The sequence below is a fragment of the Carettochelys insculpta genome, chromosome 14, assembly GCF_033958435.1.
Source record: "Carettochelys insculpta isolate YL-2023 chromosome 14, ASM3395843v1, whole genome shotgun sequence".
Lineage (NCBI taxonomy): Eukaryota > Metazoa > Chordata > Testudines > Carettochelyidae > Carettochelys > Carettochelys insculpta.
Window position 1 is genome coordinate 750,140 of NC_134150.1, and position 12,283 is coordinate 762,422.

At 52.4% G+C, this 12,283-nt stretch overlaps 1 protein-coding gene across 6 annotated transcripts in view; it reads right to left on the reverse strand.

The window, feature by feature from the left end:
* The window catches only part of RANBP10 (RAN binding protein 10), a 104,968-nt gene that overhangs the window by 5,668 nt on the left and 87,017 nt on the right, over positions 1-12,283 (reverse strand). For 2 of the 6 annotated variants that reach the window (XM_075008292.1, XM_075008297.1), the window contains 5 exons: positions 8,887-8,995; positions 7,298-7,446; positions 3,658-3,853; positions 2,197-2,318; positions 732-1,311 (listed from right to left, as the gene is read on the reverse strand). In XM_075008292.1, coding sequence (XP_074864393.1) covers positions 732-1,311; positions 2,197-2,318; positions 3,658-3,853; positions 7,298-7,446; positions 8,887-8,995 — 1,156 coding nt within the window. The remainder of the gene's footprint in view (positions 1-731; positions 1,312-2,196; positions 2,319-3,657; positions 3,854-7,297; positions 7,447-8,886; positions 8,996-12,283) is intronic. The other 4 variants (XM_075008294.1, XM_075008296.1, XM_075008293.1 and 1 more) reach the window with 4 other exon arrangements.

Genomic DNA, 12,283 nt, shown 5'->3' on the forward strand with positions numbered 1-12,283 from the left:
AGCTACCCACAGGTAGGAAAAGGGGGCCCTGGATGAGACACCTGGCTGGTATGCAAGCCTGGCTCCAAGCCCGTGGCACTGGGAGAGGCTTCTGAGGGGGCTCAGGGACGTGTTTCACAGATAGGAGCAGCTGTCGCAGAGAAGAATGAGCTCTTTTAAATGCGCGAAACTCTGGCTATTCCAGGAAAAGACCCACCGCAAGGACAAGCCTGGCCTCTTCCCCGTCCAGCCCACTGGTCTCTAGTACCACCAGCACCACTGAAACTGACAGCACAGCCGGACACACCTGCCCTGCAACCGTTCTGCTGTGGCGCAGAGGGCTGGCAGGCAATCCCAGCTCCTGAGGGACCCCCAAGACAGCCGATGGCTGCGTGAAGGGGCAGAGTGAGGGGAAGGGGATGCCTGGCATGCAATGTGGCTCCTTTGGCATGTGGCACCTCATGGAGAAGGTGGCAGTTCCTCAGACCACTGGGACAGGCTACAGCATGAGAGACCGGGGGAGCGGTAGCTGCATGCTGAGTCAAGCACGAGGTAAGGCTGTGGGTACCTGACCTCCCTTCTGCCCTTCCCCAGACACCTCCAACGGGTGCCATCCCAGCCCACAGGCCTTCACAGCAGTCAGCGGGACTGAGGGGAGCCCCAGGCACACATTTCCGAGAGGACCCTCCTCCTCCCATGCACTGCCCGGTGCGACTGCGCTCACAGCCTTGGTGGCATGTGCCCTGCCTTACCCAATATAGCACTGTTGAGAGCAGCGCACACAGGCTCCCTCTGAACTGGATCCAGCTGCTGCCCCACGGGGCAGTTCCAGGGGTCCGAGTAGGCCAACAAGCTGAAGGCATCCTGGGGACGGAGAAGAGACGCAGGCAGTAAGGCACACAGCAGCGCAGAAAACAGGGAGGTACTCACAAGCCACCAGGGTGTGTCCCTCAGCCAAGCAGGCAGCACCTGGTGCAGCTAAGCGAAGGGCTGCTCTCGCTGCTGGCTGAGGTACCAGGTGGGGAGGTGGAGACACGCAGAACAGCACTGCCTTGTGAGCTGGCTGCAGATGCCCCATGATACCGAGTACCACTGCTGACACCAGTGCAGCTCCCACCCCTCTCCAGGCTCTGAGCTCTGACCTCGACCTCGAGTGTGCCAGCTCCGGCTGAAGGCACAGCCCCACCTGCAGCATCTTCTTGTGCATTGTGTTCTTCCCGTACTCTCTGCACAGCTGCTCACTCAGAGTCTGCAGCTCCCGGCCAAACTGGATCATTCGCTCCGTGGCGGCATGGTTCCCTCCGCAGAGCTGCCTTTGGGGGCAGCTATCTTCTGGGAACAGGCCAGAGGGCAAGAGAAATAAGGACCCTGCAGGCAGGCAACTCCCAGGGCTCAGCCCTGCTTTCAGACCCACCGAGCCCTTCCCCAGGCCGTCCTCACAATGAAGACCCTAGCTGGGCTGCTCTAAGGGCAGGCTTGCACAGCAGACACCTTGAAGAGGTGCCTATCGGCCCGCTGGCAGACAGTGCAGGGCCATGTGGGGTGCGCCTGGGCAAGGCACTGTGTAGGAGCCCGGCCCTAGACGAAGGAGGGTGAGGTTAACAGCTCAGCAAGTCTTACAACCAAGCCCCGCAGGGGCCCTCAAGGCGCCTGTGCTGAGTTATCACTGTCTGTGGAAATGCAGCCCATGACCAAGGGCTGCACTAAGAAACCCTTAGAATGGTCTGCGCCTCCCCCAAAGTCATTCCCCGCTGAGGCAGCGACCTGCAGGGACCCCTGACTATATTTTCCGACCCTCTGCCGAGACAGCGGGAAGTGCTCTGCTGTGGGGGGGTGGGCCTCCAAGTGCCGCTGAGCTGTGCAGCCATCTGCAAAGGGAGGGAGCTATCATCCTCCCCAAGCCACTGCAGCCAGCAGGGGGAGCCCCTCCCAACCTCTCCCAGTAGAGCACCCCAACTCCTGCCACACCTTGAACCCCCAGCCATTAGCACTCTCCTGTGCCCCCCAAAGCCCACCTCCCTGCCCACAGCCTGTACCCCCTCCCACACCCAACCCCCAGCCCCGAGTCCCAAACCAAACCTGGCTCCTCCCACCTCCCAGCAAGCCGTGCCAACACTGACGTGGTCCCAGAGGAGCCAACAGGGGTGTCAGCAGCTCCATCCCCCGTCCCAAGTTTTCGTGAGGGAGGGGAACGAGCTTCTGCCTTCCAGGCCCTACCCATGCTGGACTCGTCTGTCTGTAGGATCTCTTCCTGCTTATAGGTGCCATTCATTATCCTGGTGGAGTTTTCCAGGACTCCATTGGGGTAATGTTCAGCCTCCATCTCCATCTCGCTGTCACTGGGGTGGGGGAGGAAAAAAAAACCCTGGGGGCTTTGAAAAGGACAGACACGTTCCCCAAAGGGAAGCCCTGCAGGAGGAAGTGTGGCCAGTGACCAACCAGCAGGCTGCTGGGGGTAGACAGGAGACAAAAAACCCCAATCTATCCAGCTTAGCAAACCCAAGTTCAAACAAATGAGAGCCTCAAACCTGAACCAGCATAACAGGGTCCTAGAGGGGGGAAGGAGCGCAGTACTTAAATTAACGTTTCAAAATGCAGCAGTCTCGGGGGTGGAGAATGGCAGCAAGGCACACACACCACACTGTACAGTACAGGAGCCAAAAGCGCTGGAGAAAAAGCATCCCACCCAGAACAGATGGGGCTGCAGTTTAAGGCCTCTCAGCAGCAAACTGCAGGAGATCTCCACTGCTTGAACTCAAGCTGAAATGATGAGATTTGAACCCAAGTGTTCACAGATTCTCTGTGTCAGATGTTTGCCGCCCTGTTGGCACAGAGCTGTGCCAGAGCCAGGCATTTGTGCAGAGGGGTTGTGGTATGCCAATATGTCGTCTCTTGTTCAGTTATGAGCTGGACAACCCTAGAAGCTAGAGACCTCCCTGGCCATGGCATCAGGTGCCTGAATGACAGCTGGTGGTTAGTGTGGGAGCCTCAGCAGTCACAAAGGTCCAGGCAGTTCTGCAGCAGCCTTCAAATGAAACCCACGCTCACACTTGGTCATCGCATTTCAAACCCCAACAAATGCACCAGTAACCACTGCAGTTGCAAAATCCCCATGACTTCCTGGAGAAGGCCCATGATTCCCAGGGCCCTTCAGCCCGATGGCACTGGCATCTAACCAAGAGGCACCAACTGGTGCAGTGAACAGAACGTGACCTCATGCCAAAGGGCCACGTCCAAGGAAAGAGGGTCTGGGCTGTCATGCAGGAGAGTCGGGTCTGATTCCCGACACCAGCATACTGATCCCTGGAGGAACCAGGCCTGCACGCTGCCCACTAGCAAGCCCTTTGGCTCAGAGAGTGGCAGGAGCAAGCCTAAAAGGCAGCAGTGCTGCTAGGCCATCTGCTGGGACAGTCCCAACATCCCTGCAGCAGAACATCTGCCCCAGAGGTACTCGGGACTGTTTGCTCCAGGCTATTCCTCCTCCTCCCAGAATGGGCTAAACTATTCCGCCCTGGCGTGGGTGGGAGAGAGCAGAAGGCGGCCTGCCATTGGCTGCTCAGCAGTGATGCCTGCCGCTACTGCTGATTACCCCAGCGACACAAAGAGCGCTGACTGAGTGGCTGAGGAGGTGCTAAGCCCCCTCCTGCCCAGCTGTAGGAAAGGCACTGCAAGGAATACCTGGTCTCCTGGTTACTCGTACTGCTGTGCTGCTGGGATTTGGTGGAGTCTGTTGAATTGGACTCAGAGTAGTTCACAGATGAAGGCGAAGAGGAGGAGGACGACGACGACGATGAAGTCAGGGCTGGGTATTTACTGTGACTCTGTTTGCTTTTTGTGGATGTGACCCCATTGCTACAGCTTGGGCTGTCCACTCCTGAAAGCCAAGCAGAGAGGCGTTAGAGTGCTACAGTCCAGTCAGCAGGTGACAGCGACTGCTTGTGTTCTTTTCACTGAGGAGCAGGCCCCCCGGGGAGGGGAACAGGGCAGGCTGCAATTCACAAAATACTCATTGTGTGAAACAGGGAGTTAGGAAAACACAAGCAAACCCCAAACCAATGGCGGCAGCAAGGAGCTCACACACCTCCAGCACCCAAAAAAAGCAAGAGACACTGCCTCTGAAGTTTGCTTTTTTTGAAACCAGAATTCTCATCCCTCCAATGCACCTGGGAAGGAAATCTCGGTGCACAGGGGAGAACTGCAAGAGATACAGCATTAAAGCCAAAGGAGCTTTAAAAAACTGCCACGAACTGCAAACTCCAGCTCAGAGGATGAGACATGGTCCAATGGCATGCAGTCAGCTTAACCTGCCATGCGTTTATAACGTACTGGCTTCTTAACATGACCCAGCTGATTCTCCTCACTTGGGAGCTACAGGGCCAAGCAAAAGGAGACTTGGGCCCACAAAACCAACCTCACACACCAGGTACCACAGAAGACAGCTGTGATTACCTATACAAACCCATCGTCCACCACTAGCACAGTGTATTACATATACCCACAGACATGACTGTCAAACCAACCACTCGACTCTGTGGTAAACCTACAAACTCACAAGTACACCCGTTCCACATCAAGTGTGCACCCGTAATCATAGAATCCTAGGACTGGAAGGGACCTCGAGAGGCCATCGAGTCCAGCCCCCTGCCCTCATGGCAGGACCAAGTACCGTCTAAACCATCCCTGATAGACATTTATCTAACCTGTTCTTAAATATCTCCAGTAATGGCGATTCCACAACCTCCCTTGGCAATTTATTCCACTGTTTGACCACCCTGACAGTTACGAACTTTTTCCTAATGTCCAACCTAAACCTCCCTTGCTGCAGTTTAAGCCCATTGCCTCTTGTTCTATCCTCAGAGGCCAAAAAGAACTAGTTTTCTCCCTCCTCCTTATGACACCCTTTTAGATACCTGAAAACCACTATCATGTCTCCCCTCAATCTTCTCTTTTCCAAACTAAACAAGCCCAGTTCTTTCAGCCTTTCTTCATAGGTCACATTCTCTAGACTTTTAATCATTCTTATCACTCTTTTCTGGACCCTCTCTAATTTCTCCATATCCTTCTTAAACGGCGGTGCCCAGAACTGGACACAATACTCCAGCTGTGGCCTAACCAGCGCAGAGTAGAGCGGGAGAATGACTTCTCGTGTCTTGTTCACAACACACCTATTAATGCATCCCAGAATCATGTTTGCTTTTTTTGCAACAGCATCACACTGTTGACTTATATTTAGCTTGTGGTCCACTATAACCCCTAGATCCCTTTCTGCTGTAGTCATTCCTAGACAGTCTCTCCCCATTCTGTATGTGTGACACTGATTCTTCCTTCCCAAGTGGAGCACTTTGCATTTGTCCTTATCAAATTTCATCCTGTTTACCTCAGACCATTTCTCCAATTTATCCAGATCCTTTTGAATTATGACCCTATCCTCCAAAGCAGTTGCAACCCCTCCCAGCTTGGTATCATCTGCAAACTTAATAAGTGTACTTTCTATGCCAATATCTGAATTGTTAATGAAGATATTGAACAGAACCGGTCCTAACACAGACCCCTGTGGAACCCCACTTTTTATACTTTTCCAGCAGGACTGAGAACCATTAAGAACTACTCTCTGGGTACGGTTATCCAGCCAGTTATGCACCCACCTGATAGTAGCCTCATCTAAATTATATTTGCCTAGTTTTTTTATAAGAATATCTCGTGAGACTGTATCAGATGCTTTACTAAAGTCTAGGTATACCACATCTACCGCTTCTCCCCTATCCACAAAGCTTGTTATCCTATCAAAGAAAGCTATCAGATTGGTTTGACATGATTTGTTCTTTACAAATCCATGCTGGCTGTTCCCTGTCACCTTACCACCTTCCAAGTGCTTGCAGATGATTTCTTTAATTACCTGCTCCATTATCTTTCCTGGCACTGAAGTTAAGCTGACTGGCCTGTAGTTTCCTGGGTTATTCTTACTCCCCTTTTTATAGATGGGCCCTATATTTGCCCTTTTCCAGTCTTCTGGAATCTCTCCTGTCTCCCATGATTTTCCAAAGATGATTGATAAAGGCTCAGATATCTCCTCTATCAGCTGCTTGAGTATTCTAGGAATGGCACAGTGAAACATGCCGCAGGCTGACAATACAGCTGTGTGTTGCTAGGTGGGTGTCAGGGCATGTTCTGAAAGCCAGTCAGTTGGTCTAACTGAGTTTGTTAGGGATGTATTTGCTAATTGGTTCACAGAGAGGTTCACAGCTTTTAAGTCCAAAAGAAGCTGTTCTGATCATCAGCCTGACCTGGATCACACAGAGTGGAGTCAACCTGGGATTACTGCATCCAGCCCCTAGCCTGCAGCGAAGCTCAAGACACAAACACGGCATCTGAGGCCCTGGAAATGTGGTTGAAAAGCAACGGCTGCACAGCTGTTCTGCTAATGGTCTCCCTTTTGTTTCAGCCTTCGTGTGCCCAGCAGAGAGTGTTTCGATCCATGCTCCAGCTCTCTCCTTCAAGCTTTTCACACAGAGCAGCAGCAGCAGCCAGAGCAGCACTCAATGCCAACTGGAGATCTCGCCACTGGAAACACAAAGCTTAAAACGGACATGCTCCAATTGTTTCGTCAGCTCCCCAGGATTCTGTCCCTGCTCCCTGGTCCACTCTGTCCATCTCTGCACCCCCTGCTCTGCTCTGAGGTGAGCACCTTATGCCCCCGGCCCTCGCTCCATTTGCTCGTCACCTGTAAGTCCTTAATTCCTGGACACCTGTTTTTACATTTAGGCTGTTATACATGCAAACCTGTGCCCAGTTCATTTCCATGCTTGGCCTTGCTTCCAAGCAGGGTACTGGAGGGGAGGAAGCTGCAAGAAGAGCACTATACGTAGGGAGGAAAGCTCCTTCCCCTGCACAGCTACAAGAAGCGGGAGGTGTTCCTGCTGACCTCAGGAAGCTGCCAGAGAAGCGGGTGTCTCTTGTGGACCCTGAGGTCCACGAGACAGGCTGGGGAGCCAGGCCTTTGCTTGTATAGCTCAGCCCGAGAAGGAGCAGATCACAAATGGATGCATGAGGAGGGAGCCTTTTGGAAGAATGCTCTATCAACCTCCACCTGGCCAGTTCTGCAGGGGGCTGCTGTACAACCTAATCTCTGTTACAAGACTTGATTTGAATCACCACACTGCCAGCTCTGGCTGAACAGCCTCCTCCCTCCAGTAACAGTCCAGCTCTCCCGATGGGGCTCAGAAGGATGGAGGTCATTCACAGAGCACCACCAGCAGGGAGAGGCCAAGCGAGCCAGCCCCAAGCTGCTGCCCACGGCACTGGAGAGAGAAGCACTTACCGGCGCTGTGTATGTGCGAATTGGTCGACCCGTGCCTGGGGCTCAGGCTGGGGGAGGCGGGGTAACTGTCCTGGGACTTGGGGCTGCGGGCACTGAAACACCGCACCTCGCTGTCTGTTCCATTCACCATCTCCACAAACTGTCGGCACCTGCGTCAGACAAGGGCAGAGATGCGGGGGTGGGTCACCTGATGTGAGCCAGGTGCAGTGCTGGGGCTCTTCTAGTCATTGTTATCGTCTGTCCCACAGAAGCAGCTAACTGGGCTCAAGCAAAGCTTAAGGGCTCCTAGCTCTGCAAGCATCTTTTGTCTCCCCATGTCTTCAGGTTGGGAAGTAATGCTGGAGTAAGAAGGGAGTTTTGATACTATTGCCTAGAAACAGAGATCTGTGTAAGGCTGGAGATCTGTGTAAGGCGGCTAAAGGATGATACATAAACAAGGCCATCTCAAGAGCGGACACCTACCCTCTTACTCCAGCCCCCATTTAGCTGATGAGCAGTGTTTTACATGTAACTGACGAGATGATGCTGCTTCTCACCTTGGGAAAGCCAAAAGGAGAGATCACACCATGAGCCAGGGACAGAGACCATACTGCTCTGCCAACACACTGGCTACGAAAACACAAGATACCAGAGAACTGGATGGTGCTGGTAGTGGAATGGGGCACTGATTCCAAACAGCAAGAGCAATTATGGGATTTTACTCCTGTGGCAAGGCAGCATCGGGTGCTCAGATGCTACTTCTGCCACTTAACCAACTGCTTCACTGAGCTGAACCAAAGAGAATTCAAAGTGGGCCTGCACGCCACCAAGCTGGGGTACATGGCACTGAATGGCTAATGCTCCTTGCACCACGGATGCTGTCTCCAAGCTCCGGGGGAAAAGTGATTTCCACAGTGCTGTCCATGGCAACAAAGGGTTACACTACAAGGCATGCCACACTTCATATGCCGAGGCTGAGGGCCGCTCTCAACAACGACCACGTAAAGCAAAATCACTCGACCATGGAGAAAGGCTGGTGAAGGGCTAGCTCTCCGCGCTGCTCTGCTGAGAGCTGACAGGTACGGTCTGCCTGCCCTAAGGTACTGGTAAGAGCACAGGTGATCCAGCCATGAATGACTGGGGATACTGACATGCACACCAGTCCCTGCTTTACTTCCAACCCTGCCTTCACCCCACCTTCTTTGTAGGAATCCCCAGAGCCACCCTGCTCTCAACAGGCTGTAAGGGGGGGTGAACATGTTCATGTTGCCTGAACAACAGGCAGCCAGGGAGAACCAAAGGCAGTGGTAATATGCTGGGGTAGGAATCCATACCACTACCTGCTGGCTGCAGAGCAGGGGATCTCTGTGGGGCAGGCCAGTGTGGTGACAACTTCACTCACCTTAGCTGACAGACCCCCGAGCAGGGCTGGCAAGGGGCGCCAGTATTCTCTCCCACCTTGCTCACAGCATAACCACTCTCAGGAGAGGCCCACAACCTGCCTGAATCAGGAACTATGCTGGTTCCTAATGCAGTGAGGCCTGCAGAGTGCCCTGCTCAGCTCTGCAGACTTGAAGGACCTCTCCCAGCACAAAACTAAGCATACTTACTTTAACGTGAAGAGCAGGTTGGGGTTGTGTTCTAAGAGGCCAGGGTAGAGCTGCTGCGTGGCCTCTATAGCCTCTCCCACTCTGCCTGCTAAGACTAGCTTCTGTATTCCTGCAAGCAAGAGGAGAGCTATTGGCACCAAGGAAAGCCCAGCAACAGCAGTACTATGCTTGGTGAGATGGCACACGGAGCCCCCCTCAGAGTCTCCAACTCCTCCAGAGATATCTCCAGGGGCCACCTGCACAGGGCTAGACAGAGCTGGGCTTAGACCACTTGTGTAGCAACAGAAAGCCTGGGAGGACAGGCAGGGGATTTGTAGATACCTCCAAAATATCAGGAGTTACTGGAGGAGAGCCAAGGGTAGGTACAAGGGTTGTGCCTGTAACTTCCTAATTCAGTGTGGGCAATGAACCTTAACCAAAGGCTTCTCTGAGTCTGCATTTTAACAAGCTACTCAAGGTAAGCAAGAGATGGCAGCCTGGTTAGGGCCCCGGACCATTCTGGGTTCCCCCCATGCAGGCACACCACTGAGGCAGCTGCACACCGCTCAGGGAGCCAGCTCCAGGAGCAAGGAGGGCTGAGCTAATTCAAATCCAGCAAGCTGAACCGTCTTTGAAAGGTTCAGGGACAGAAAGCAGAAGCAAGAGGTCACCAGCCATCCAACACCAGCCACCACTAGTGCCAACAGACCTGCTCTGCTGGCTGAGACACTAGGGGCAAGGACAGAGTTCATTAATCCCCACTGACAGTGCTTGGTAGCTGGTGGCTTTTGGCCAAAGGTAATTAACCAATAACAGGCTGTGCTTTCATCTGATGATCTGGAGGCACTTTGCAAACCCTGGCTAGTCTACAGTAGATGTGGCACAGCAGTGAAGATGCTCCAGGTCGATGAGAGAGTGCTCTCCTGGGGCTGCAGCCATGTTGGCAGGGCAAGTTCTGCCACGGACACAGCACTGTTGACACCGGCAGTTAGGTCAGTGTAGTTTATGCCACTCAGGGGTACGGGCCATCTTCTGCCGCTAAGTTCTAGTACAGACAGCCCTGAGTCGAAACCCCCCTTTCTGAAGGAGGCCAATATTAGCTCCATTTATGAAAGGGAAAGGTGAAGCATGGGGACTGAAAGTTGACCAAGCCAGTCAGTACTGGAACTGGCAACAGAGCCCATGAGTCTGAACTCACAGTTCCCTGCTCTAATAGTCACACTGCACAAACACACCCTCTCTCCTTTACGTAGGTTGAAAATTGTCTGTTTAGCTTGTCACTGTCCCACTCTCCGGCTTGTCACCTTGGCGTGGTGAGTGGGCTTGTGTCCCCCATTGAACCCGAGAGCGATGCTGCAGGGAGTCTCGTGCTCCCAGCAGGGTCACCCCTGGTGGCAAGATCAAGGGGGAGCATCCAGACAAAGAACGACCTTAAAAGTCCTGCAGGGCAGAACAGGAGGAGGATAGCCAAGTAATGCTACAATGGCTGTGAAAGCGGACGAAGGCTGCAGTGGACAGCAGACTCCCAGTTGTCATGGATTCCGTGCGATTGGACCTGAGTTTTCTATCTGTCAAGAACCATGTGATGGCTGCAATGTAACAGTCCCCCCACATTAAACGAAGTCATGCACAGGCATGTTCCTCTGTGCACAACTCTCCTAAACTTAAGCCCTATAGTGAATGGCAAATGGCGATGGGAGCAGGACTGTGAGATCTGGAAGCTTTTAGTCATGAACCAGCACATCAGCGGTGGATGTTATGTATGAGACGTTCCATTTCAAGGACCGATGTAGAGGAATGGTTGGGCTGCTGCATCCACAACTGAGCAGCCCTATTTAGGATCCACTCTGCTCACCTTACATGGCTGGAAAAGCCATAGTCCACCTCAATCCCCCTGACTGGATAACCGCATCTAGTGGGTTCGCCTCTAAGCGGTTGAAATTGAAGAGCCAACTTCGGAACATGGAGTATTTGGACTCTAGTAAACAACCCAGACAGCGAGTGATCCAAAAGACACACAGCAATCATCGCCCACAAGCTGTGACGATTCAACACTGATATCACTGCCCTGGCAGAAACACGTAGACCAGAAGGAGGACAGCTAAGAGAAGAAGGCGGAGGGTGCACATTTTTCTGGAAAGGAACCCCAAAGGAAGAAAAATGAACTAACAGAGTAGGATTTGCCATCAAAAACGAACTGACAAAGATCTTATCTGAAGTCCTCGCTGGCGTCAGTGAGCATCGCATAACTCTTTACTTGAAGCTTGCCAAAAACCAACAGGCAACTGTCATCAGTGCTCGTGCACCAACTCCTGACGCCAAAGATGACGTGAAAGAAAAAGTTCTACAAAGAAAAAGTTCTACATCCAACTGGACGCAGTTCTGAAAGACATCCCCAAAGAACACGAGACTATTCTTTGGAGGGATTTCAGTGCCAAGGTTGGAAAAGACACAGCTCTCTGGCGGACTGCCATTGGGAAACAAGGAGTCAGCAACAGCAGCTCCAATGGAGTGCTCCTCCTTAGAAATGTGCAGAACATGAGCTAGTTATCATGAACACCCTGTTCCACCAGAAAAACAAATATAAGACCTCAAGTCAACATCCTCGATCAAAGCACTGGCACCTCATAGACTAGGTCATCGTCCGCACTCAGCATTGGCGTGATGTCCTCACATGTGCAGTGACTAGTGCTGATGACTGCTGGACTGATCACTGCCTTATTCGATCCACAATGATGATTAGTATTGTCATCAAATGGAAAAGTCAAAGGAAACAGATTCAATGTACAAGGCTTGAAGGACCCCACTAGATGAAGTGACTTCTGGATAGCGGTCCAAAGGAACCCGCTGACAGTACACCCTGAAGATGTGGAAGAACACTAGTGTCAATTGAAAAATGCCATCATTGGAGCTTGTGGAGAAACCATTGGCTACCAAACCAGAAACATCACGACTGGTCTGATGAGAATATGTGGAAATTGAAGCAAAAAAGTAAAGGCTTTAGGGCCTGACAAAGCAACATCAATTGGATGACAGAGACAGAAGTGCATGCCAAGGCCAAGGCAGAAATGCAACATAAAACGAGGACTCTGAAAAACCGCTAGTGGACTGAGAAGCCATGAGAGCTCCAGCATCTCGCAAACATCAATGATACAACAGGTTTCTTCAATATTACCAAAGCTGTTCATGGACTGAGAAACCATGGAATCAATCCCCTGAGATCAAAGAATGGTACCCAACTCTTGAAAGACAATGAAGCCATTGCTTCTTGCTGAAGGGAGCACTACAATGAGCTCCTGAACCTCCCCTCCACCACGGTCCTAGAATCCCTTGACCAAGTCCCTCGGCAACTGCCTAGACATGATCTTGCAACACTTCCCACCCTGAGTGAGGTCCAAGCTGCCATCACAGTGATGAA